The sequence below is a fragment of the Andrena cerasifolii genome, chromosome 12 (assembly GCF_050908995.1).
Source record: "Andrena cerasifolii isolate SP2316 chromosome 12, iyAndCera1_principal, whole genome shotgun sequence".
Classification (NCBI taxonomy): Eukaryota; Metazoa; Arthropoda; class Insecta; order Hymenoptera; family Andrenidae; genus Andrena; species Andrena cerasifolii.
In genome coordinates, this window is record NC_135129.1 from 6,226,439 (window position 1) to 6,254,326 (window position 27,888).

General features: G+C 40.7%; 1 protein-coding gene across 2 annotated transcripts in view; it reads right to left on the reverse strand.

Moving 5' to 3' along the window:
- LOC143375479 (uncharacterized) overlaps positions 1 to 27,888 on the reverse strand; it is a 210,515-nt gene that overhangs the window by 93,171 nt on the left and 89,456 nt on the right. For both annotated transcript variants that reach the window (XM_076824630.1, XM_076824629.1), the window contains exon 3: positions 10,789 to 10,903. In XM_076824630.1, coding sequence (XP_076680745.1) covers positions 10,789 to 10,903 — 115 coding nt within the window. The remainder of the gene's footprint in view (positions 1 to 10,788; positions 10,904 to 27,888) is intronic.

Genomic DNA, 27,888 nt, shown 5'->3' on the forward strand with positions numbered 1-27,888 from the left:
CTGAGATATTTTGGACTTCCGCCGTAAATCGATAAAATATGTTGTTACGCAATGGTACGTAAAATAGTTTTATGAGAGCCGGTGTGATTGAATTGTTTGGAAGGGAAGATTTGTGTGTTTAAACTGCTAAGGGGTATCTGCGAGCTTGCATGTCTGTAGGTATGAGGGGGTGAGTCTTAAGGATGGTCGATGCGTGGCGAAAATGCCACTTAGTTAGTTCGGGGGTGTCTGTAGAGAGTTTAGGGAGAACAGGTGGGAAATAGTCTTAAATGACCTATTGCATTAGGTCTTGACTGCTTGAAGCTCCATTAGCAATCTCGTGTAATTGATAGTGATAAAATATTCATTGGATGAGTTGATTCACTGGATACTTCCTGAGAGAAACATTTATGATCGGCTAAAAAAATTTACTTCTTACTCAACATGTGAGCACAAATGATCTACAAAAATAAATTCCCATAAGTCTTCGATTATTCCATATATTGTTTACTATAATAATTGAGTTAAGTCTATTTTATTATTTCGCCACTCCAAACCAAGATCATTCAATTGGTAGTTACTGAAGATATCTCTTCAAGAAAACATTCCAGGGATTGTTATTCAGTCAAGATTCTTCTAATAAAAATCATCTAGATTTTTGTAAATTTTTAACTTTATCGTTGTTCAATGCAGACCGATGTTTACCACGATACGGTGGGATCGATAAATTGCCTGGTTCTTGTTTTTATACTAGGAAGCCGCAGCGCGGATGAATGTCTGGTTCGCCGCAAAGGAGCGGGACAACGGAGAACATTCTCCCTGATCTAATTTCGAAGGAAGCCACTTAATTTAAATGTCTGCCTCCCTCTGCCACCGTCATCCCTCCGCCGTCCCTTTATCGTTCCTTCGGGGACGGAATTAATTGCTTCTTAAGGAACTGGAATTATATTTTCAAGAACCACACCTCGCTGCCGTGAAATTTCTTGGCCACGCCCCCGGCTTTTTAGCGATTTAAGTTTGGAGGGAACACTGGCGGCCGCGTTTTCTGAAAACGGACTCTAAACGAGTCTTCGCGACGCTTGGATAATGCAAGAATAATTAGTTGTAAAGAGCACGGATGCTGGGAAAAAGATTAGTACTTCCAAGAAAGACAGTGTTTGTGAAACATGATAGAGAGGGGTTGTTTAAAAGATGAATGGGACCCTGGCAGCACCCCAAAGAAAAAGGAAAAAGGGGATTAATGTAACCACGTCTGAAGTAATTCCACATTTGTAAACAGAAAAGAAACCTGGATTTTATTCTTCAAGTAATCTAAAGTAATTTTTATAATCGCCTAATGAAGTTTATTGAATTTGCATTAAAAATATTTTTATCCGTTCAACTCGGCTCCCCGCAAGATTAAATCCTGAGTGCGCTACGGATCAGGACACGCATAACGATCGATCGGCATCATTTGCCACGATTATCGGCAACAGGCAGGAGAGAATAGGAGAAAGTTGCATGTTGTACGTTCCGAGGTTGAAATATATTCTGGCTTCGAAAAGAGAAGCCCGCTCGAAAAGAATCGAGAAAGGGATCAGAGGAGCGCGAAAGACGCGATCGTGCACGGGAGTTTCGCATGGGAATTGCAAATGCAATCACTGGTATAAAAATTGGCTGTCATCTGACGTGAAACGGAAGGGCGGTGGAGCATGGTGGACGGAGGAAACAGTGGAACGGAAAGGAGACAGAGACAAAAAAAAATATACGTAACCGTTAGATGAATCGGTCGGAAATCGATTTCAGGCTAGCGTGACGCTTCAACTGGATTGCAAATACGAAATTGCATATGTGTATCGCGCGAACCAGGTTTATCGAATCCCCCCTACCGACAGGCGGGCTCGTTCCTTCTGTAATTCACAACGAACGACCGCTTTGAATGAAATCTGTATAAATTTACCCCGACAAATACCGTGTCGAATTTCTCTTAACTTTTCTTCGAGTTCGATTCAGTGGAAATTTCATAGCCTCAGGTCGCTTTGCATAATCGATATGCATCGTGTAATAATCTCTTGAAAATCCATGTTATTTAAAACCCACTGCGTTTGACTTTTTACAAGCAAATGTCGGGCTATGTTCTGAGTGTACCACTTAGTGCTACTTAGAATTAATTTCATTTAAATTGTGTTTAAAAAATACTACTTACTCTGAAAACTTGGGGGATCGCAATCACGAGGAAACTAATTTTTCTACTTTCATGTATGAGATCCTGTAAACTGTTTAATTTTTTCCACGATCACTTCTCTTCCATTTTACGCGCCCTCATCCCGTGCACAACCATACCCTTAAGGAACATGCTTCAAGCTCACCGTCCGTGTAATATCGAAGCCAAAATACGAAGTGAAATAAATCTCTGGCTATGACAACCCAGCCACGAGAGTCTCAGCAGTGGAGTGGTTGTACCTCGAGCGCCAGCCGCTGTCCACCGACTGTCTCGATCCTAAAGAGCCCCTAATCGTTTCCCCGCGAAACAAATGTAAGGGAAATGGATCGTAGAAATGGAAGGATAGCCCGCAGGATTCGAAGCCAGCCGAAATCCGGCGTCAGATAAATCGTCCCTACAGAGAAAGATCGGGCACACCTACGCCCCGGTCGCTTACACGCGCGAGACACGCGAGAGGGTTTTTTTTCCACCCATCCCTCCGCCGATGAATCTTCCAAGTTCCCTTGAAACCGATAAGGTCTCGACTGCGCCAGCGAAAATGAGAGCCTTAGCACGGACAAGCCTCGCTTCGATAAATTCCAGAAAACCTTATCTCGCTGGACAAGAGGGGGCGAGCAGAGGGGGGGGCAGACTTGTAAAATGGATGAACAGCCAGATCTCTCGCGTGTATGGCCCCGCTCAATAAACTTCGGCGAGGCTCGTCGAACCGAGAGAACCATAATAAAGACGAATCGTTGTTCCCTAGTAAAAGTTGCTAAGTGGAAATTTCACGGAGCATCGCGGAAGAAGACCGCCCATAGCTTCCTGTTTGCAGGAAGATTCATCGAGCCTGCTGAATCGAAAGGGTGCAGCGGGTTTCTTGTGAGCCGAAGCCAATTAGGGTACATACATAGAGAAACATGCATTTAACGAGTTATTTCTTAGAATTTTCTGAAAGCTTTGGATTTAAATGAATTGTTGGGGTTGTTATGGCATGGTAAATCTTATTTGAGCTTTAGCCAGTTAATGGGAAAGTTGTTTGAGTGGTAAAGGCTGGTACATAATTGGGAGTCTTTCAGGCAATGCAGTTGATGAAATAAGCCAGTGTGAGTGGAAGCAGAGGTAACCTTTTTTCAACTGCTCTCCTACTGGTTGTAAAGACATAACTGCGCCTTACGTTCTTCTAACTTTATGACCGCAGTTTGAAGACTGTAAACGTATCACGGCGAAATTTACAGGGAACATCATTTCGAGCGCAGCTGTAACTTGCTCGTCGCGCGGTTCGCGTCGTAACCTTAAGCGCCTGACTAATATCGAGTTATTCTACTTGCTGCAGCGGGATTTACGAAAATCGATACTCGGGGAAAGAAATCGGACAATAAAGCAGGGTGACTTCAAAAGCATCATCTAGAAACCCTTCAATAATTTTCGAGGGTGAACTTAGTGCTTCAATTTTTTCAAGTTTTATAGGATAAATGTTGCATCTAAGTGTAACTGTGTGAGAATTTCACGTTGTGTTGCACTACACGGTGCATTCAGTTGAAAATAATTTGGAAATCGGTTTTCTGAAAATTGTGATGTTAAATGCAACTGCTGGCACTTACAACGAATGTTTTATCGGCGAAAATATTAAAAGTATTTCCCACTCGATCTTGTACCCTTCAATCATTCCTCTCCAGGTGATCCGCGAGTCGAGTGCACTCGTTTAATACGGTCTTCACTGTTTGCATTTTAATATCGCTGTCGAGGAGATGCATCCTGTCAATGCAACAGGTGACACTATACGAAATTGTCAAGGTTTTGTCTGACAAGAAAATCGGCTCATAGTTCACGCATTACATCTTTATCTCCTAAATCGTTCTGCACGACAAATCTAACGATCTGACAGTCTAAACTCACTGTTGCCACACGCACGAGGAATATAAATACGTTCTAAGAATTTTAAGGATATAAATCTTACATAATGCAGCACACATATTCACTTCACCTAAAACCTGATGATACCATTTTTGACGGAAGAATTCAAACTCGTGTAAAACAGATTTTAAACATGACACACAATCAACACAAATAAATTCCTTCAGGTACCCACGCAAATCGGAACAATTTTCAAACACATGGAACCCTCAAGGAACCTTCGCGAATTTCCAGAAACTTTTCTGAAACTCCTTTAAGCCGGCCGAAGTCGAAGGAAGCGTGCGAAACAGGAAGGGCGCGTTTCAGAATTGCAAAGCTTGCTAGGAGAACGTAAGGCAGATATTTCAAGGAGTGTTCGCGGGGGCGCAGCGACGAAGAACAACGAAACGTTCCGCGAGGCATTGAAAGCCAGCATATCCAGTCGTTGTACCTGCTCATCTGTACACGTAGCCCGTGTAAAGAGTGGTTAAACGGAAACGGGGAAAAATGGGGGTAGAGCGAGGAGATCGATGAAAGGGTAAATGTGACTGACTCTGAAATATGTGCCCTCGCCATTACAAAGACGTATACGCCAGCCGAGAAACCTAGCCTTGGCTCCTCTACGATTTGTATCGCTTTACGAGCGTTTAAGGCGAGAGTCAACCCTTAATACTGGAAAGAGAGGGAAGCTGGTCGAGTGCTTCTCCTCTCGATAGAATTTTTACACAATTTTGTGGTCCTGAATGACCATGATGGAGATAATATCACCGAACGAATAATTTGGGTTTCAATATTTCAATTTCTTTTAGTGGAGGTTGAAGATAGCTGGATGTGACTTGGGAAGATGGTGGCTGTAGCTTAGAATTCGTTGTGAATGGATAAAATTATAAGGAACAAATTTAGTTATGGGTTCCTCGTAGTCTTTCTTTGGAAGGGTGTATTTTTTTCTAGTTTCCTTTCCTTGTTATAAGATCTCAATCTTTTTATTTCTAAATTGCGATCGTTTCGATTCAAATTGTACTGTCCTCACTCTTTCACAATCTCCCAGAGTGTACCACGTATACCAAAGTAGTGCTCGGAATTCACGATGAAGGATGTCGTTCGAACGTAATATTTTCTCTGGTGTTTCAGAGTAAATTAAATATTTCTCCCGACTCCCTGGCGCAATATACAGGCCGAGGCCGCCTACGTGAAAGGATTTTCGGTTGGGAAGCAGGCCTTGCGATGAATTATTGACGGGCCTGTGGTCGACTACGTCTCGTTGGGAAAGTAATTTATTGCCTAACACGAGCCCTTAGCGAGGCCTTGCAATAACAACTCGTGCCGCGATCAAATATTCCCCTGTAAAGTGTCACCGGCAGCAGAAAATTTCACGAACCTCCGACCACGAATCGCGGCGGGTCAATTATGGAATGGGGAACCTTTGAGAAGTAGGAAAAGCGTTTGGAATAACTATCGATCTCAGTGATGGGGACCCAGTCGATCGGATGGAAGATGGTGCAAATTTTTCTTCCAATTTTTCAGACGTGCTCGAGTAGAGCTTGAATGGAGTGATACAAGTGTGTATATATTTTTTGGTGGTTTTTCTACATTTCTAAAAGGCAACAGGGAACATCGAATTTTGGTTGAAGGATTGGAAATAAGTGGCATTGCATGCTATTACTTAGAGAGTGAATGTAATGGTAACAAATTGCAGGCATCTGAAATGAATGTTATTCTTATTTTTTTTTTATTATTTGATATATTATTTAAATTTTTATTCCCTACGAAAGTTTTCGTTACTCCTTCTCTGGCACTGTTAACAATGGAAAGTAGTTTGGTAATAATAAAGTGTCTTTTATTTTATTATTATACGTAAACATGTTTAGCGTAGAACTGATGGAAAGATACCTTATTATATTCTGTAGGATTTAAAAGATTACTATAACGAACAATGAAAGGCTGACAAAGGAGGAAAGCAAGGATGCAGAGGAGTTCCAGGCTTCTTACAAAAGATTTGCCCTTCAGCATCTATTAAGTTTGCCATAATGCAAAGAAGGACTATATAGCGGGGCGTAAATGGCTATTATTAACTTTGTACCCAATTAAATGCATGATTCCTTACAAAATCGAAGCTTGGAGAAAGCTTCATAAGGTATAATAAATTAATATTATCTCCGGAATGCATGAAAACACTGTGGTATTTAAATTATTAGCGACCCATCAATGCACGCAGATTAAAATTAACTAAATTATTTGGTACCGCTTCACTTTCGAGATTAAAGCTTGAAGGATTTCATTGTATTCTCCACAGCTTTTAATAATATTAAACTGTAGTATGAAAGCTTAATTCTAATGGATATTATAACAAAATTGCCTTGACAGAATTATATCAATATTTAAAGAACGTCGAAGAACTGTTTCTCTAGATTTTATGTTCTCAAAAAATCTCCTGGCTTCATAGTACAATTTTGAATACAATTCTTTGCATTCAACCACTCTATTAACAACCTTCTAATTAAATAGGATTTCAACTAGATTCTACACTATCCTAATATTCACGTTAAAAGATTCCAGGAAGTATTTTATACCTCGGTTTAAAATCTTTACATAAACATACAAATTCGTCTCAATCATTCACACCCACTGACGTGTAAGTATATTTTATAAATAATTTATCATAATCAAACATCATGATTCGAAACTAAACCTTCCACTACATTGACCAATAGAATCCCATAATACCCAGCTTGCCAGTACGTCACCACACCGTCCCCTAACTCAAGTTAATCACCATTCTATCGTCACTAAATCGACCATTCCAACATCCCCTTTCTGCCACAAGAACAAAACTCTCTCCACAAAAACGTCCATCCCATCGACAGCCAAAGCCTTCCACGCGATTTCATGGCAGACTCAGGAAGCTCCAGCTTCTTAAATCCGCCGAGATTTCCATCGAGTAAGCCAGAAAAGAAATATAATGCCGAAGAAGAAAGGTACCAGCGGTCGGTTCGGTAATATCCAGTGTTCATTCGACCCAGAAATTTCCAACTTGAACCTAGAAAGAAAGAACATCACGGATCAAGTGGACGAGCCACCATATTCCAGAACTCCGGGAGGGCACAATGGCCACGGGTGGGGTGGTCCATTCAGGGGGTGAAATAACGTGCAGCGCGATTTCCAATCTCTCTGACCGAAAATCGTCCCTGATCCTCGTGCGGGGAAAAACTGCAAGCTAATAGAACCTCGAAAACTTCTCGATTCCCATCGCTCCGCAATCTGAAGTAGGAGGAGACGAGAAAGTCGAGGGTGGCCGTTCGGATTACAGGCAAAATACGACGGAACGGAATCCCCCTAAATCCCTTAACGCGGATTTTCTTCGCCAAAACTGTCTGGCCTGACGTGGGCAAGACGAAAGAAGCGGGTGACGTTTCAAGGGTGACGGGGAGGGTTGGCTCGGAGGTAGCAAGTTTTCCAGGACGTACGAAGGGCCGTTGGAAATTCCGCGGTTCCCAGCAACGATTCCTCAGCTGCTGTTTTCGCTGGCGCTATTTACCCGCTGGTACCTTCGCGAGAATAAACCTGCCTCGAGAGGATAAGGACGGTGGTTCAGCTTTTCGCGGCGAAGAAGTCGGAAAGTGAGCTCGATGGAGCTGGCAAGGGCGAGCCAGAGTGGCGGGGGGTGGAAATAGGGCCGCAGAAATGCGCCCGAGAAATAGATTATGGCCCGCGGGTGTGAGGGAACCGCCGTTATTCCGCGTGGAAAAGAGATTACAAGATGTATCATCGGCGAGGCTTGCCAGGACTTTATGGGGGTGTAACCGTCGCGGTAATCGAGTCCTTAATGCGGTGTAATAACCACCGAGCCGGATAAACCTCTGTCGGTCAGTCGGTGGAACGTGGAAACGAAAGAGGCGCGCGGTTCTTTGAAGTTGCTACTCGTTGGATAATCGCTCAACGTCTTAAATGAACTCCGTGCTTTTCGGACACTGGTGAACGAGTGTCTGGGGCTATGCACAGTTTTTGAGTGATACATGGATGATGGGTTCTTTTAAGAAAGGAATGACTCGCGGTGAAGTAAAAATAAAGGAAATAGAGATTCCTTTCGATTGCTACTACTGTTTTGGTACGTCCCTCGAATTTCGACCATGTATGATGGTAATGGGGTGTAATAACTATCGACGATTGCTAGAGGCGTTACTAAATCCATAGTTGCTCCCATGTTGAAATATTAATCAATCATATCTCTGTCCTATAGCGTTTCCTTTAAACAACAATCTACTTAACATTTGCTTTTTCGAATTTAAAAGGAATAAGAATAATACCCTCGCAAGGATTTTAAATAAACCCTTCTACTACTTTTGTCGAAGGAACAGAAACTAAGAGAAGACTGCTTTATCATTCGTATGATATTACCACGAAGAAATTATCCCGATCTTAATTATCTTCCACGGTGAAGGTAGCAAACCATTAATTCACTGCATCAGGTCCATTCAACGGCCCAAAAACAGAAGGGGGAGCAAAGTTGGCAGCTGGTTTTGGTGGCAGGGAGAAGTGACTTTTAATAAACCAAGTGTCTCGACGACTTAGTCCCGGCTTACTTTGTTAAAGGGGGACGAAGAAGAAGAGGAAGACACGGTTCCTGCCCGTGCTTGTTGCCAACGGATCGGAAGGGTTGGAAAGTGGAAACCAGGAAGAGGGGAGGTGGCGGGCTCGCGAGTGGCACAGAGGGGCGGGTCCCTTTGTTCTTGGCGGGCGTTTTGTTTCAGGATTACGAGCTTATGAAGTATTCGCGTTTATCTGTGGCAACTACATGACCGAGAGAGGGTGGGGCCGGGGGACGGGGTTGGTGTGGATCCGACAAGCTAGAGCAAGACAGCTAAACGCGGGGATGCTGTCTGTTAATCTGCGAGCCGTTCTGCTGATTTCGAATTAATTATCGCGTTAAACTGCTGCTCACGCTTAATTCCTATCCGCGACCATGCCAGCTGCATTGTAAACAATGCACGCTGCGTTTCCCTAATTTTTGTAGCCCGTTGGGCTCTTGAAATGTGGAAAATTTACGCGTATGGAGAGGCTTAAAATTGTTTGAGGAGATTAAAGAATTATCAATTTGCTTTTAAGGCTTTGTAATGTTTAAAAAATATGAGTTACTTACAGACAGTATAAAATTTATGCGAGTGCTGAGTCGTGTGTAGAATAGAGTGAGACACGTATAATTTACTTGGAACTGGAGAATTTTTCATGAAATTTGCGATATCGCGAAGGGGAAATTCTGCGAATAAAAGGAAGGGTGTATGAGAAGGAAACCAAACATTTCAATGAGTTTCATTCAACTTGGGGTTTAATAGAAACCTTGCAGTTATTGATCTGGATCTGAATGAAATTTTCAGTCAATGATCTGTTTTTAAGAAGACTGAAGCAGAACTATATAAAAATAGTTAGACTGCTCGAGTACAAGCCAGACTAAATACTTTAGTTGAAAATTGAATGTATTGATACGAAAACAATTCGATTCTTTCGTAAAGAAGAAAATAAATGATATCAGTAGTATAGGTCAATCATAACTGAACCGTCTCTATTTTCTTTTAAAATATCTTCAAAAATGTTCTTTCTTTAGAAAATGCTTACGATATGACTTGAGTCAGTTTCAGAAATGTCGCTTCTTTCTTTTTATAAACAAGGTTTCGTATTATACTCGTGTTATCTATTATATTACCCTGAGGTCTCTGAACATGGCTGCAAGGAAAAGGAAACAGAAGAAGAAAATAAGGGTATTGGAAGCGGAACGAGGTGATAGAAATTTCTTAGTGGTGGTTGGCAGATTACTGTGCTTTAAATTACATTATATAATACGGCAGCTTCGACTGTCAACTAATTAACTGTTAAATTAACCTCTTGCCTTGTAATTTTCTGGTAGTGTGAGTAATTGGATTATTAGAGGTACTAAATGAAAAGAAGCAGAACCTTAATGCGTGTACAATGAAGACTGTGTCACCAAAATTCCGAATTCACCTCGCTAAACCCGAATTCACCTCGGTAGTTTCTAATTAAATGTCCCACGCTCCAAGCGGTCTCTTTTAATTTACATTTAATTAGATCTCTCTTTTTACCTGCTCACCACTGTTTCGTTTCACAGACTGCCTATACAATATAAATCTTTCTTGTTCGCGAAATATATAAACTACGAATTATAGGAAATTCATTGCCATTGTCAAGCTCACCCTTCGATTATTTGGCTAGCTGTACCTATACATATTAATTTACATAAAATTCACCTAACGAAGGCTTCAAAAACTTTATTCCTAAAATTCGAAACGTAGCTAACAATAATTTACTTAAGACAAATAATTTGCAGTTAAAGAACAAACGTTTGCATTCCTATTTTTAAACTTCTTATCAATAAAATCACGCTGGTACATAAAATAAAACAAACAGTTTTAAAATCTATATTCCTTACTTGGTTGTTGTAATTTCCTCTCTACTTTCGTTACAGGATTAATAAAAACGACTGTATTAATATCGCGATCATTATTTTCCAACAAATTTCATCTACAAAGTGTTCTCCCGTTTAAGAAGAATTTCTCTATCGCACGAGCTAGCAAAACATTATTATCGTTCAAAGAGAATGCAGAAATAAAACTCCAGCAGCGAAGGGGTTCATTTAACGTCGATAAAAATGCAACGACGTCGTAAAGGGGTTAGTAATACATTTAATTATAGACGCATGCGATAGGGCAATCAACTCTTACCTTATCTTCGACACGACGGTGGGGGTGAACTCCAACTGCAGGAATCCTAATTCCTGCGATCTGACATCCTCCAGGCTGCTATACCTTACGTAAGTGCACGGGGGTGTGGAAATATCTGAAAGCAGAAATGAATGTATTAGTATCTGATAAAAATAATTTGCATATCATTTCGTCTCTCTCAGCAGTGGCTAATATGAATTAAATGGGAAAATGAGCCATATAAAGCGTTGCAAACTGACTTCTCAAAAATTATTAGGGAATTCATTTTTTAATAATTTAAATTTCATTTCAGAGACTGTTGTTAAATTTTTAGTGGGGCAAAGGGTATATCTTTTATTTTTTTTAATATGATAGTCGACATTGCGAAATATTGTTCAGTATAGAAACATCGCAGTAAGGATGAAAGGTACATGTATTATGTTCCGGCACATACATTTACCAATTTTTCCCATTGTAATATTTCAAATACATACACAGCAACATCGTTCAAGTTAGTGACGCACAAGCGATTCAAATTCCCATTCTTCATACTCTTAAAAGAACACTCAGCCTCAAAGTACCACAGAATATAAATAAATAATATTATTCAATTAATTTTACCAGATATTCCTTCCAGAAATACAGATTTAGTTTACAGGATCATTAACTCTATACTGTTCACAGACTTAATTATATTTGAAATATTAAAAGGATCTGCTTATAATTATTTACTATCAAAATCTTTAAAATACGATCAAACATATTCCCGATCTATAGAGCTGCTTTAATAATACCGGAGCGACGGCAGCTAGAGTAGAAATTGGACTGGTTCGCAATTTCGTCTTTTCAATTCCATCTTCCATGAAGGACGCGTTTAATCTCGCGTCACTCAACAGGTCCCGACGATACGTCCAAGAATACGAATCCTGTCCGCGGGATGCGTGATTTTTCGCGTAGTAACGATTCCAGTTTGTAATCCGCGCCGGCCAGTTTCGTATTTGAGCCGCGTGTCCGCGATATGAAATCGATCATCGCCGTTTTGGACTTCCGCCGGCTTTGTTCGCCCGCGGAACAGGCATGAAAGGGTGAAAGGGTGGTGCTCGTATAACGAGCCGACGGCGTTAACGTCGAAAAATCAATAGGGGTGCGTACATTCCTCATAAATAAATATGAATATCGTGGCCCTCGCCGACGAGTATCGAACGTGAATTTATTATGACGACGACTGTGCGGCGCGTCATCATCTTTGGAGCTTTAAAAGAGCTGATAGAAGTGAAACGATCGATCTAAAATATAGTCTTCACGATTCGATCGTTCCTTGAGTTTTCAATCTCTTCAATCTGTTCTGCGAAGCTTTCGAAAAGGTAAGGAGAGATTGGGTTAGACAGAATATAAACTGTCTCGTTGGTGTCTAATAATTACAAATTGATTTTTAGTTTGAATGACTATTCAGAGCTTTTCGAAAACTATTTATTACTTAAACTCGAGACTTGTCGAAACGAAATCATTTTTTTTTAATAAATTCTGTGAAAATTCCGAGAAGATATTTGTCTATACGACAGTAATACTGCAAGGATACTGTAATATTTACGTCCCTATGAAAGAGGGTGGAATAAATGCATTAAATAACATTTGGCCTGAGGTTTGGAGAGACATAATAAGAATTAAAATTAACTATACAATATCCAATTTACCACGTGGATCTGTAAGGCAGAAACAAGCATACAAAGGAGAGACTCTGAAAATAGCAGACGATTCCTGCCGGAAGCTCCTTATTCTGCCTTTTCCGCAGGGACAAGTGCAGTATAAAGAGTTACAGCATAAAGAAAGAGAAAATACTGGGCTAAGGAGGGGAGGAATGCTTTCTCCGCCTGCGATACTTAATACTTTCTTCGAAGTATGGCTACGGTTACAAAGTAGAAGTGGAATTGTCATCTTTATTCCTTTGAAAGATAAAGCTCACGATGTAAAGTGAAAGGACATTTTCTGTTTCCTTCTGCACAGACTCACGACTTGAAAAGAATTTTTTGGAAAGAAGATCTCAAGCTTCATAGATCATATACTATCGGTGATGAACAAATATTCACTTCCTCGTGCTTGAAATAATTATTATAAATTTCAGACACAAAGTGTATTGGAAATACTCCACTGTCTTTCACCTATTCAATAAATAACGAACGGTCTGCATCAAAATTTTCTTCCCGACTGGAGCCCCTTCGCTTAATTAGCTCCTTCGTGATTTTATCGTGATTATAACTCTCAGATTTGAACAGAAACTAATTCTCTGTGCATTCAACTATCGTCTGAGGTACACGAAGTGCTGCTTTCAAGGAAATTGCAATTCATAAAGCGCGAGGCATAGAAAGTTAGTTTCACTGTTCAACGAAGAGCGCGAAGCAATGGGAGTAAATCTCGGTAATAATTCAGGCGGTACTAATAAGTATGTTTGAGTAGCGCAGCTTCTTAATTATTGTTACGGCGATCTGTTGCGAATCGTTCATCCTCTCTTAAAGGCGGCTCGTCGGAACAATGCTAGCGGCAGTGAGAAAGGAAGAAACGGAAACTGTGACAATGAAGAAGTAAAGACTTCCTGGGACAGTTTAAATAGCGACAAGTCGGGGATGAAGTCTTGACTGAATGATAGGATCAGAACCTTTTAATTGCTGTACGCCTTGTGCTCGGAAATAATGGGGCGTTTCACTGGACCAGCCAGAATCGATCAACCCTCCTGCGTCTGATGCTTACGTAAATAACTATCTAATTCTTTTCACACACGAAAATGTTTACACCATCTCTGTTTATTCAGTCTTCAAAGTGATTTCACGTCAGAGAATTTTTATTAAAAGTTCAACCTTGCAGCAGCATCTCCATGTAATTTGTCCAATCTCCCAAAACTTTTCCTGTGTAAGCCAAATGTGCACTTTCAGCTCGGAGAGTTTGAATGCGGATGTAACCGTGTAAATAGATTTGAAAATATTGATCACTTCGCTCGAACAGGCAATCCCTTTCAGTCTTTTCGAACAGGAGACTTTTAAACCTCGCAATTGATATTTCGAGTATATTCACTTAGCAGAGGCAGCATATCCCACAAGACTGCCTCCTCTTAATCGATTCGCGTGGTAGAATTAAAACACGAACGACTACGAAAGAGCACGAAGAAGCTAGAGTTGATCTACAAGCCAGCTGCCTCACAAATCATACCACGAACAAGTCGTAGCGCTCTTCCACCGACGAATTTACTGTGCCACGAAGCCATTACCCCGAATCGTTCATCTTGAAAAAATTCTTTCAACGAGAACAACAGGCGAGGAAGCGAGCTGTTCGCCGACAAAACCGGCGGCTCGACGGGGATACGAAAACTTCCAAATCCCGAACGAGGACTACGGTGCCGCGATTGTTGGCGTGGTGGGCGAAACGGGGGAGTGCAACTTCCAGCGGGAGAGTTTCGAAGGCGCCTGAAGGATCATTGAGCCCCGAGATATACCTTCCGCAGACAGCTCGCTTTAGAGCGCGAAATAGCTTCCCCAGCCGCTGTTCGTCAGCAACGACGTGGCTGAGCGAGGAGGATTTGTCGTGTTTTGCGCTTAACCGTCGAAAAAACGGAAGATCGACGACGGAGAGGGTGGGGGAGGCGTGGCGGGCTCCTAGGCTTGAAGAAAAACAGAAAACGCGAGATCGTCGATGAACCTCTGGCTCTTACGGCGGGCGTGAACGGACCTCATCGATTTTACAATCTCCGTGCCTCCTCCTCTCTTACCTTTACAGACTATTACCCCTTCCGCGCCCCCCTCGCCGCTCTGATAACTCGGTGCCCCGAAAATTTCCCTCCCCTTCCTGTCCTCGCATCCTCTTTTTCTCGGCCCCCTAGTTCCTGTCTCGAGCCTGTCCCGCCCCCTCCTTTTTCCAGCATCCACTCTCGTTTTTTCTTCCCATCCAAGGGGAGGGGGTCGTATTATGTTCCGCTGATTCACAGTTAATGAGGCGAGAACAGACCCGTGAGACTAGCCGCGCATAAACCGGGGGTGCTCGCGAATTATGGAAAAATTCCTCCCTCGGTTCCACCGGGTTCTGGGATTATGGTAAACTCCTGAATGTGGTGCACGTTTTGGATCTTCGCGAAAGATGGAGAAGTTTAAACTTTGGTTCGAGGGTTTCAATTTGGACGTGGGTTTCGGAGAAAGGGGGAATTTGCATCTTGATTGCGGTTGATTTTAAATTTGCGTTGTTTCAGCGCTGGTAAGGGCTGTTTTATTGATTTAAACGTATTCTTTTGTGAAATATATTCAGTATTTGTACGATACAACGTGGAATTAGATTATAATGTACTTTCACATTCAGATTATTTTCGTTTATTATTATTTTTTTTAATTATTTATTGGAATATACCCTGCTGGGGTGTAGTGACCTCGATCTATACATATACATTACTCCTTAAAGTGACGAGTAGTCTGTGGAAGTTTATGCAAGTATGATATTTATTACGATAATTACGACTTAATTATTGTAAGAAAATCGAGTACACTATATCATGGCCGCTACTATACTCGAGCTAAGTAAGTAGATTCTGTATATGCTAGAAATGAATAAACATAACATTTTTTAAAAGAAAAAACCCTATCAAATTTTCACTTGTTTAGTCCATTTCTATAAAAATGTATATTTGCATAAATATTCGCAGTCTAGCGACTAGCAATGTTCTTTGTACAATATTAATACCATGCAAGATGTTTATTTCTTTTAAGAAGCACAAGGCTTTTATGCATTGGAATAATATTTCGTTTATTAATCAGCTGCGAAAGAGTTATGCATTTAATTATTATGAACCGGTTGATCACGCTGCGTTTAAATTCAAGGGACTGGCAAAATTCAGATCACAGAAACTGAGTTTCCGTCACTATTACATTAGCGATAAACAGGTATAAAATGTTAATTAATCTCCCCCTTCTGGTTTTACCTTATCTTTTCAATCTCGCGAACACGTGGACAAGTCACGAATCGCGCCCACACATTTCCCGTTTCGTATCCAATAATTCACGTGCGAACGTAAATTATAATTCAAGGCGCGCCACTGGGGGTTTATTTTAATCGCAATAAATCTCATCAAACAGCTTAATTCTTTCGCGTGTAACCGACAGTCGGAATCCACTGTGTACTCTTTTGGTCGAAACGACTTGACGCGATTAAACGTGAATGAAACATACGGTGGCGATGCTCTCGGAGGATATTTAATAATTACTCGCTGCAGAGGAAGCACAGCGGTTCGCTCTCAAAGTATCTCAGCTTTTAGAAGCGTATTTCAGCGACTGAAGTTGAAAATACAGGCTGCATCTCAGAAAACAAATGGCATTCAATATTTATGCTGTTTTCTGTGACTGCTGATAGACATTCGATAGACTCCTCGCCTGTTGACTCGGAGATTTTCCGTCCAGCTGTGTATTTATGCGAGCGACTAACTATTTATTCATCAATCTACATGCGCCTTCCTCTTTACGTATTTAATCCTCGTTAATCTTTCACACTTGATGCTCGTATCTTATTTGACTGCTCCGCTCGCTGGCTTTTCAACTCGAGCCCTTCCGAAATCCTCGTGCACCGCGCTTACTGCTTAATTGGAATGTTCGAATGCATAATTATGTACTGCATAGTATGTTCCACAAGCGTATGTATACGATTAATTGGTAAATGGAAATTGTACAGGTTAATGTGTCTCTAGAAATGTAGATCTGTAACCTAAGTAGTCGTTTGTGAATCTAATACATATTTCTAAGATAATTTTTCATATAGATTTTAACCTGAATTGTTTACGACAGTCTCTTTCCAGGAAAGTGAAATTTGAAATGATAATTCCAGTGGGAGATTGCGAAGGAATATTTAAAGAAGTAATAATATGCAACAGAAGGGAATTCTAAAGATGATTACACGTCTATAAATCATATTCCTCTGAATTTTAAAAAGGTCTCAGCTCTGGAAATAGCTTGAAGCCAGTAGGAATCACGAAAGAAAGAAAACCCGCACAGAAATAGCAGCATTGGAGAAGAGAATCTAATTTGCAACTCAATATCACGCAATTAATAAACATTCTACTTATCGAAGCATCACTTGAGATTATCCCAACATTGTATCTCTCAATTAATTCAGATGATCGAGATTCTCCAGTGCAAGTTAAATTAAAGACCATATTATTGAATTACCCATGATTGCAAACGAACAAATATAATTTTCCCCTAACATTGAAAATATTGAAGCAATCCTAAAAAAAACACAATATCAAACACGAAAATTTTGACTACAAAGCGGCAAAGATATCAGACTCAGTTTCTCGTAATTTTACCCTACTTCCCCCTTATACAACATTAACAATAAATTCCCTGCGAAGAATTCTATCAGGCACCAGTCTAATATTTCACAAGCTCCTCTATGCACAGAACACATTCAGCAATCACATATTCGAGGCTGGGAGCAGTCTGAAAATGGCCAACCTCGCGAAATCTCTCTCGCAACAGCAAGCGTCTGATGCGATCAAGCGTATCGTATCAGCGGTGCAGAAAGGGAATCGGCAAAATCCCGATACTCGTCGCAGCATTCAACATTAACAGGGAAGCAGGCTCTTTAAGCCAAGTTCCGGCAATCTGGCATCAAAGGGGCATGGAGCCTTTTCAGCAGCGACGTTTGGAAAAGGCGCAACACCGCCGAAAAGGTAGCGCAGCAAACGATCACATGGAGGCTGCCTCGCCACTGGGCCAGCCAATTTTTCTGAGTGCACCTTGAAATAATCATAGCTTTCCAACGTAAGTGGAGTCCCCGCTGCACACGTAGAAACGTGCGTTGCACGTGTCTGTGCGCGTTGGTAGCTTGTTCCAGAAGTGGAAACACGTAGAAGCCTGGCAGGCTACTGCCAGCGACCACCGCGAGGGTAGCATCGTCTAAGATGGCTGTAAAGACGCGGGTATCTGTCAGGTGGTAGTCGTGTGGATGTCATATAATATTCATGCAACGATATTGCATCTTGAGTGGTACCATTAGAGCGAAGCGTCAGCTATCGCGGTCTCGTGGCGGTTTGTTGTTCTCCTGGCGCCTTCCTCCCCCATTCAACCGACACCCATCGGTCTTTGCTCTTCAACCCATCGTTATCAGGGCTCCCCGGGTCGTTGGCATTCGCTGGGCCCACGAGGGCGTCGATGAAATTAAAGTTCTTGCTGTGGGAACTCGGGGTATTTTACTCCTCCAGGGAATTGTGTGGTTCGGGAATTGTGGCTGTGGTTGGGGTTCGATGTCACATTTGATTTTGTGCCGGGCTGGTGGTTTCAGATTGAGAGAAAGTTATTTTGATATTGAATTTATGGAGCTGAATGGTTCGTGGGAAGGGACGTCTTTGGTAATTTTGATATTGAATACGAAGTAATTTCAGGCCTTTTAAGGGGGTACTCTAGTGTATCTGCCAATTTTTCAACGCCATCTTTGAGAATTTATTTAATAAAAACTATAAGGCTGTACTATCTTGCGTTTTGCCTGCATATTAAGGTAGGTTTGAAGTAATACTCAGAATTTTTGTTGATCTAGTTATATAGTCGGTGGCACAAACTTCTTCAAAAAAATTCTTTCCCGACGGGCCTTGATGTGGGAACTGTTCTAGTCATCAAATAATGGAAAAACTAAAATTTATTTTCTTTATTATGTTTGTCGCTATGGTTGGAACTGCGGACGAGTCTCTATATTGTATAAAATTAATTCTACAGAACGAAAACAGCTCAATTTATCAACAAAAATCGAACATTTTTTTAAACTGCTGTCATTCCGCAAATTTTTATTGTTAGGGGGCCTCTATGGTTCCAACCAAAGTTCTTAAATGTGGGGTCGAAAAATGGGCAGTTACACTAGAGTACCCCCTTAATCCTTTGATTTTGTAGATCAAAAATTGCAGAACACTGGCTCCCAGGGTTTTAAGTACTTCTCTTCTTCCTTAAAATCCCCTGATATAATATCATCAAAGCCTCAGACAACTGTACTCAAAGATCGATAAGCAGTTGTTAGATAAATTGGTGTCTACATATAATGTACAAAGAGTCTCCTAACTCCCTGTGCAATTTATTTCACAATAAATCTGGAATAAATGAAACTTACTCCTTTCTAAATGTTCTTCTCAGTCCGACCTTTAATAACCATCCGAAATGCTCCACGCTACCAAAATGACTGAAATATCGCCCACCATCAATCCGAGTGTTACCACCGCGATGTAGGAGCTATTACTCAACGTTTCATTACACTTGCAAGCTTACGATCCGACATTAACCTAGGACGTGACAGAATGATATCCGAGGCCTAACGAGGAAAAATGGTCCCTTAGTTTTCGACGTGTAGGGCGAGGAAAGAACGTCGCCAGAGATCAAAAGCTTTCCTTCACAGGGTTCTTCAGGGACATCCACGGCAAGGGCGTTAAGTATTCATCGGACGTTTTCGCGTCTTCGTGCCTTCTCGTCACTCTGCGTGGCGCGTATCCGAAAGTGGGATCTCAGAGGCGTCCCGGTCCCATAACCGCCATTATCGCGTGCTCTCCGCCCCCGATTCCACCCCTCGCCCTTCGACTTAATGCCCCGTCCGCTTTCAGCGTCGTTCCGCCTCGAAATTACATACAAGGGAGGGGGGTCGGAAAATATTAATTCCGAACAGTTCGTCGTGCCCTGGCAGACATCAAAGACGACGTCCCACGGCGTGGAAATTTTTTATCCAAGTTACCCGGGCGATGCTCAAAGAACGATCCATTTCGCACGCTAGACATCATTAAGGGTGAAGTGTCTCGGGTAGGGAGAAAATAATTTACATTCCGTTTGCTTGAAATTTCGCTTTGCGAACGCGGATCTTCGAATCAAATGACTTCTTTTAGAAAACTCTACCTATTTCTGGATAGGTACTGTTTCTTTCAATATCTACATTTAAATGATAACGAAGGGTTGGGAAAGTGACCCTGGAAATTGGTCATGTTTATTACTTTGCAGTGTCGATGGACCATTTCGGGTTACTTTTACTTTAAAGCTGAGTTTAGTAAACTTTTTCCAAATCATATATAAGCTTATTTGAATATATAGAATATTTGCAAATTGTCCGTCAACTTCAACGTATCAATATCGTTATAAGCATCTTTAAATCAATATATCCGTACGAAAATAATCAAAATGTTGAAGTTACATAGGTATAATAGTTCACCCAGAATCTACACTCATTCCTGTAGAACACTGTCTTCCATTATCACAACATCAACTCAACACAGCACGTCGATAGCGTTTTCCTAACGTGACAGCAAGTTTCTTAACGAAAGCAAAACGGACCCTGTCCATCGCAACATCCAGGGCTGAGCATCACTACAAATAATTGCGTTGCGCCTGATTGCAGGCCCCTCTTAAATTGTCGGACTCCATTTGCCGACCTGCAGGGAACGCCAGATTCTAACTGCTACCGACATGCTAAGAGCTTTCGTCCTACCGCCTACTCTTTCGAGCTTTATAGGATTCCGTGGCTTTTTACGTCAGCTCGCAGGTACAGGAAGGAAAAGGGGGTGGGGCCGGGGTAGGTGGCACTGGAAAGCTTCCACAACGAAATGGATCGCGGGGACGGAATCGCAAGCCTGCCAAGTACCGGCCGAAGAAGCCTCGTCTGTCAAGTTCAAATACCCTTCTTCGAGGAGGGCACATTTGGAGCATGACGTTCTTGGAAATTCCGAGAACTTTAAATAAGATCGTTTTGGGAACAGTGCCGGAGACCGATGGGACGTTCGAAGAGCTTTTCAATTTTATTTATCTACGTTAGATGATAATGATTGTTCTTTGGATGAAGTTTTATTACAGAGAATTTAAGTAGTGTAACTTGTAATTTGTGTGATGGGGCTATTGGTACCACGCAAGGTAATTAGTGGACTGAGTAGTACAAGTCAATCATTAAGGAACACAGTTTCCACGTTGAAAATACGAGGTACCTGCATTTAAAAATATAACTGACAAGAGTTACAAGTTATGAGTGTATTATCGAAGAAAAAGAGTAGCTAAATCCAAAAGAATTATTTTAGTTGATCATGTAACAATATCAGATAAAGTGATGAAATATTATATTTCTACCAATGACCACAGCAGTCGAATCCACCACAAAGCAACGTCAACAGCTTACAATACGATTTAAAACTGATCAGCACCTCAACTAACAGCTCCAACCAAAATTCTCACTTCCAAGTAAAGGAAAGCAACTCGCTTTCAGTGAACTCGGTCCGACGCGAAGGGTAAAAATAATCGTCGCCGCGGGAAGTTCACCGGGCTTAGTCATTTTCTATCCCAGAAGCAGCAAAATGGCCGGCGAAAACAAAAGGCTGGGAATGACGTTGTTTACGAGGCTCGATTGTTTTAAAAAGAGCCGAAGGTCGAGAGCATCGCTGGCAACGGTCCCGCAAGTGCAACGAAGAAGAACCGAAAGAACGGGGAGAACGAGCGGGCAAAGAGGGTTGAACTGCAACGAGTGGAGGGATGAAGAAGTGCATCGGGGAGGGTGAGGATTTCTCCAACCTCATCGACTTAAAGACGCACCCCAGGCAAGGTGGGACGGGAAAGGGGGGAGAGAAAGGTTGCCCTCGATTGTTCTATTGGGGCCGGATTAAAAAGCGTACGGGGTGCAGATTGTTTATATTCCTGATTAAAAAGCAGGTTGATTTAGAAATCGTGGCCTCGAGACTGCGTCTCGTGAACATTCATGTCGAGAGTGGTCTATAGCGTGAGCGAGAATAGGGCTGACTTATTTAATGATGAACTACTGGGATCACGTCCTCTGCAAACTGATTCGAAAAACGCGACGAGGTAATACTTGAGGGACGATTTTTAGGAAAACTTTGAAGCGTCGACGGGCTGACTGATTGTTTTCTGTTTGTGATTGATGGTTGAAACTACTTTGTAAATTGTGAGGAACATTTTTGAAGTTTCTTGAGTTCAAGATGTTTTCCATTGGCTAATGGTGCGAGCGTTGTTATTTGAAGAAAGAAATGACGGATTGATCTTCTAATGGATGGGTGCTTAATTTGTTATATATTAGTGACAGAATAACTGATGTGTATATGTAAGTAACAATTAAGAGTTAGCAGTAAAATTTGGATTCATAAACGAATTCAAAAGTGTGATCGCAAGGCGAATGCTATACAGCCTTATACCCATACTAGTGGCTACAAATAATTAATTATTTAATTCCACGATAATTAAGAGTAATCAGCTAGGGCTCTTAACGGTTTTAATTGGAGTGTTGCTTGATTGAGAGACTCGAGACTGGATGACCAACAGATAATTAGTAGCAATAGCTGGTGCTTGTAACTTTCTACTTAGAGACTTTCAGAGGCAGGGTCTCATATTAACATAAAAAGTGAGATTTATAGGGATCGATACGTGTATAGACAACTACGCTTTAAAGGTGATTGCTTCTCATTATGGAAACTGATACCAGTCGTTGTCAATATAAGTTAAATACAAACGAAGGGATTCAAGAACGAAAAATGAGGTCGATCGACACGATGAATAAATAATAAATGACTAATGAACAGAAAATTATTGAAATTTGGTTGTTAATAATATCCACTGAAAACAGAATATTCGAACATGTTCCTTTCCCGCAAATTTGAATAAATGAATGATCAACAATGTAATATTGGAAAATAAATTTCGAAATTATTCTTTGCTGATAAATTAGTAAATGTATGGAACACAATGTAGTATGACTTCATTAATCCATATATCGAAAATTTGACTTCATTAATCAGCGGATTTACTTTATCTTGAACAGCACTTTGCCTCGATTAATTGAATCAAATATACATATAGTGTGATAACAGATATTTCGAAGTTTATCTGAATAATTTATCAGCAGCCAGGTCAATGAATTTTAAAATAATTCTGCATTAACACCAAATATTGATCGAGCGAACCAAACAATACCTCGCGCAGGATTTGTAATGTCTTTATCCAAAATTAAATTTCGAAAAGTAAAAATTGTATCCTGGTACTTCTAAGTTATTCGCATATTTACGGTGTATAATATTTTAGAAAATATAAATTGCTTCTAACATCTAGATCAGAGCAATCTAAAATTAACCTCATCTTTTGGCGTAAATGACAATCATGTGTCCATTAAGCGAACATAATTAATGAAATTTCTTCGGGCAGCCAATAATAAAAACGTGACTAATGAGGTAAAAGCCATCGTTACACGCGAACGATAATTATCCATCAATTAAACAAGTTTCGGGTTACTGTGAAAACGCGCCGACTGATGCACATCGTTTCGCGACATGCAACGTGGCCCAGCCTTGTTTTTCACCATAACAATCTCCGCTAATTGTATTAATTGGACGTAAATTATTACGTCCACTTCTCCCGCCTCCTGCAAATTCATTAGTCGTGCACAAGTTGAGGCTCAAAACATTCCAAATTAATGTTTCCTGTACGCAGCTCGTTTCAGTCCATCACGTTGCCTCCGACACAATATTGGGCTCCTCGTTGACAATTTGTTGGTGAGGCTGTTGCTTGTGTTTATTCGCAACTTCGTTACACTACACCGAGGGGAGGAAATCAAAGGATCGTCTATATTTTTATTGGAAATCTATTCCTGTGACTCGATCCTTCCTCTTTGCAGAAATTTAATCAAACATTCTACGACGATTTTATTCTGTAATGCTACTCAGTTTCTTTTGCTCTCTTTACTTAAATATTATTTCAATATCTTACGAAAAAGAATCCAAAGTCTACAGAACTTGAGAAGTCGAGAAATTGTTTAGTTATAAATCTGCTTGAAGGTAATGCATACTAACATCGCCTACTATTTGTATTGCACAAAAGTGGAGAACACTAAATGAAACGGATAAGAATCAGCTTACTCTTAGAGATTATTACTATCATTTTCTAGAAATCCTCCACTGTGCTCTAATCTACCAAATATTACCACAACTATCACAAACAACTATCATCCTTGATTACCCTAAACTTTTCATAGTCGTCCATCTTAACTAGCTAGGACAAAATTAGTTAGACGAGATTAATCTATGTTGCGAAATTGTTCATCAAAAGTCTAATTCCCCATTAATTGTTATCAATTGATCATCCATTTAATTTATATTAATCACCGAATGAAGAAGAATGCTGTACCACGAACCTGCTCAATCAGAATTGAGCAATTGCAGCCATCGGCGCCGCTCTCAGTCCGATCCTTTTTGCACGCCGGCAAACAAAACAGCTCATCTTTATTACCTTCCGTTTGCACGTGGAAAGTAATCCTCCATCGGTGTCTACGGAATTATACCAGAGAGCAAACCTTTATCTACCAGGGTGCAGTCTGTAAATCGTTCCCCGAGAACCCGCCAGCCGACTATTTGCCAGCCTCGTGCCGCGAATATTCTTTTTGCGATGGAAGGGATTCTCGGTTATAAATCAGCCCCGTGATTTTCGCGACTGCTTTCTCCTCGTTCACGAAGTTGCAGCGCAAGAAGTAGCAGGTTTTATTATTGAAACACCCCCATGCCCCTGAAAATGCATTAATCTGAACTAAATCTTCATCCGTTCCTGTTTTTATGATAAAGTAAAAAAGTAACGTGGCAAAAAAAAACCCCGAGCCAGCTGAAAATGTGCGCAGGGTTTCTTAAAAATTTGTATCGAACAAATTAAGGGGTTGGCAGACACGCCAGACTCCAGGGAGCGAGGTGGAAGCTGCTAAAAGGGAAGTGTGATAATCGAGTTTGGTGTACGAATTAAAATTTAACTGACAAAGGGAAACTTTTGCCAGAGATTGATCGTTTTCACGCGGAAAGATGAAATATGACTTGAAGTTGTACTGCTTAACCTGTAGTGAATGAAACTTATAGTATCTTTTGTGCCGAATGTTTCGGAGTGGTAAATAAAAATACAATTGAGCGAATATGAGACGTTAAAGGAAAGAAATTTGTCGCAAGCTGTCCTAATTTGATTTTTCTATGATTTAGAAAAATAATTTACCTGGTGGAATGTAAGAAATCAGCAACATGACTTTCGTCACTGTGATTCCTTGTGTACGAAGATTGAGGTTTGGTTAGATGCTGAAGAATTTCTAGCAGCAAGCCAGCTGATGGCACTGGCCCGTCTCTTCAACCCCCTACGTCCCCTCATCAGGTGTCCCAGACCATGGACACGGGGGTAATTTCAATTTACCCGCCTTTTCCCCACGGTTCCACCGCGGCAACGATGTCGGGGACGACGCCCCGTGAGACATTTATTGCCGCAATGAAGCATCGTTCGGGATTATTATGCGCCAGGCTGCATTCTTATGCAACGCTTAATCGCCTCTGTTCAACACTCCCACCGCCATTAATTCTTGAAGGGTGGTCGTTAAGGCGCAGGGTTTCGAAAAACGGAGCTGGGGGGATAACATTTAACGTGGATACAAAAAGGAGTCTTCTAAATGTGCTCTGGCAGGTTTCAGATTTTCCATGGCAACCAGGTATTCGCTAATGGCGTTGTAATTTAAGTTTCATAGCTAAATCAATTCGATAAAGTGGTCAGGTTTTTTTCAATTTCAAGAATGATAAAACACCACATTAGGAACTCCGAACCGCTTCTGATTACCATTCACGATTCAAACTTAAATTAATTCGCATTAAATCAAACACAAACTGAAGTCTATTGATATTAATTAAATGGGAGGTAGGATGTAGACTCTTTGTCTTTCTGTTCCTCGTGAAAGTATAATAGTATAAATTACTGCTGGTTAGTGGTTGATATCTGCAGATTAATGACTGGATGTGGAAATTTTTAACTAAAGACGATTGCAGCGAAGGAAAAATTTAGCCGAAAATTCAGTACTCGATGAATTGGAAGAACTGCGCTTCAGATAGCCCGAATCTAAATGCCTGTAAATTAAGTGTCGCGTGTTGCAAACACCCTAGTCCGCTTCTATCGGGGAATTATACCGCAGTGGGAAATTTACGGGGATGCTTTAATGTCCCCTATTAATCCTTAAGTTTTACAATTCGTTCGCAAACAACCTTATGAATACAGAAGCGACTACTATGTGGGACAGCAGGTGAATTTTTATGCGGCATTTAAATGCCGCGGCTCACTACCGCGCCATTAATTTCCACGATCGTTTCGCTTCGGGCAGCATAAAAAGTGGATAGCAAAAGAATGCAACGTCGGAATTAAATACGACGAAATGTCTGTTGTAAAACCTTCGCGAAACGACGCCAGCTATGAGTTTGATGCATCAATTTACTCGCAATTCGATTTAAATAAATGCGAATCGATGAGCGAGAGTATTTAATGAAACGCTCGCTGTCATTGTGATGCGATAATTTCTGTGACGCGTAGTTTACGCAAAAACTACTGCTTTAAGTTTTGAGCCAAAATCGGTAAGGTGTTAAAAAATAATGGGACAAGCCGAAGATAAAAATTCTTTATACTGGGTATAAGAAATCAAAAAATGACCTACCACTTTGCATACTGAGGCTTCTTTTTCAAACTATGAGTAGGTGAAATCTAGGAGTCAGACTTCCTATGTGTACTGTTTGAATGTAAGTAGCAATTGTAGCTACTTCGCGATTATTTTTTTAATTTTTTAAATTGCACAATAGTAAAAGATTCTTTGATTCCTTTTGATAGAATTATTCTTATGTGCCTGCTTGTCAGACAATGGACACAGGTAACAGAAATAGAATAGAGAATCTATTGCACTATTAAAATCGGGAAATACAGGTAAACCATTTCTAAGGAAGTAGTGATGAAATAAACTTCGTCTGCACCATATATTTATATCGCATTTAGCAGTACCGTGGTACACTAACTCTGGGATTCGTTCGATGGCGGCGTTAAAATCGAAACTGCGCGCGAGGAGCGATCTCTGTGGGAGCGGAGGTTCCAGCAAAGCGTAAAATTCCCAGTAATTTCGTCCGGACAATGAATAATAATTCAGGAGTCATCCACTTGTCGAACAATTCAGGACGACCGTATGGCGCCAGCGTCCCGCTAATACATCGCCGCTTTTGATAAAAAGCACCGGAGCTCTACTTGTATCTGCAATGGCATACCGTTCCGCAATCATGCACACGTGGAATTAAGCTCCCATTGAACGGCCAGTCATTATTCACTGTACCGCATTTCTGTTTCCTGTCGCCATTAAAGACAGAACATTCAGCGAAGCTGGAACACATTGCTTTTTTTTTCGCGTCGTACTTTTCAAACGAGAGTTATATGCAGCTATGCGGCAGTTCGCGATTAGTGGAGCAATTCGCGATACGTAATTAAGTCTTATTATCTGGTGAATTAATGTAGGAATTTATTACAAACATTAGTATTACGAGACCCGAATTATGCGCGGTAATTCGTCAAAACAGAGATAACTCACGATATGGAAAATACTAATTAAATGTTAATAACTTGTTATGAATATTACTATCGTGAATTTTAATAATATTATATGCTAGTAATTTTATTAGTGTTATATACTTTTGTTATGCGCGTTATTATTTTGAATAGTATTATTAAGAATATTGTTATTCTGAGATAATAATAATAGCAGGAGTCCATCGAGGTAAGTATGCCAGTGTAAGTTAGCAGGTAAGCATTTTGGATTTCATTAATTTTTGCGAAAGTTAATTAAAAAATTTTTCCATTGAATATAATATCCTTTATTCATACTTTGTGACGTCACATCTGACCCAATCATTGTGTTTTTATTTATTCTAAATACGTTGAAGCAACACGAAACAATTGTTGCAAAGGGAGAATTTGTCCTAGTCAACATCGTTACTATTACTATTAATGTCTCTTAATAAAGCTGGCCACGTTATAATCGAGCCTAGTAAGACCCCCTTTCAGCTCTAATTATAGATAGGTGTAATGAAGCCTCCATTGAACCAGCACTCATTATCTACCGTTACTGTTCCCCTAGCCAACACGATTATAGCTTTTATTCCAAGCATATTTGTTATAAATTAATTGATAAAACGTTCACTTTACTGTAACTGGAATAAATTCTAAAATACTTTGAAACAAACTTAATTAACTCAATAAATACCACTAGAGTGTTAGAATATTCTCACAAACTACTGAATCTTTTAATTAGATCGTCCAAAGAATAATT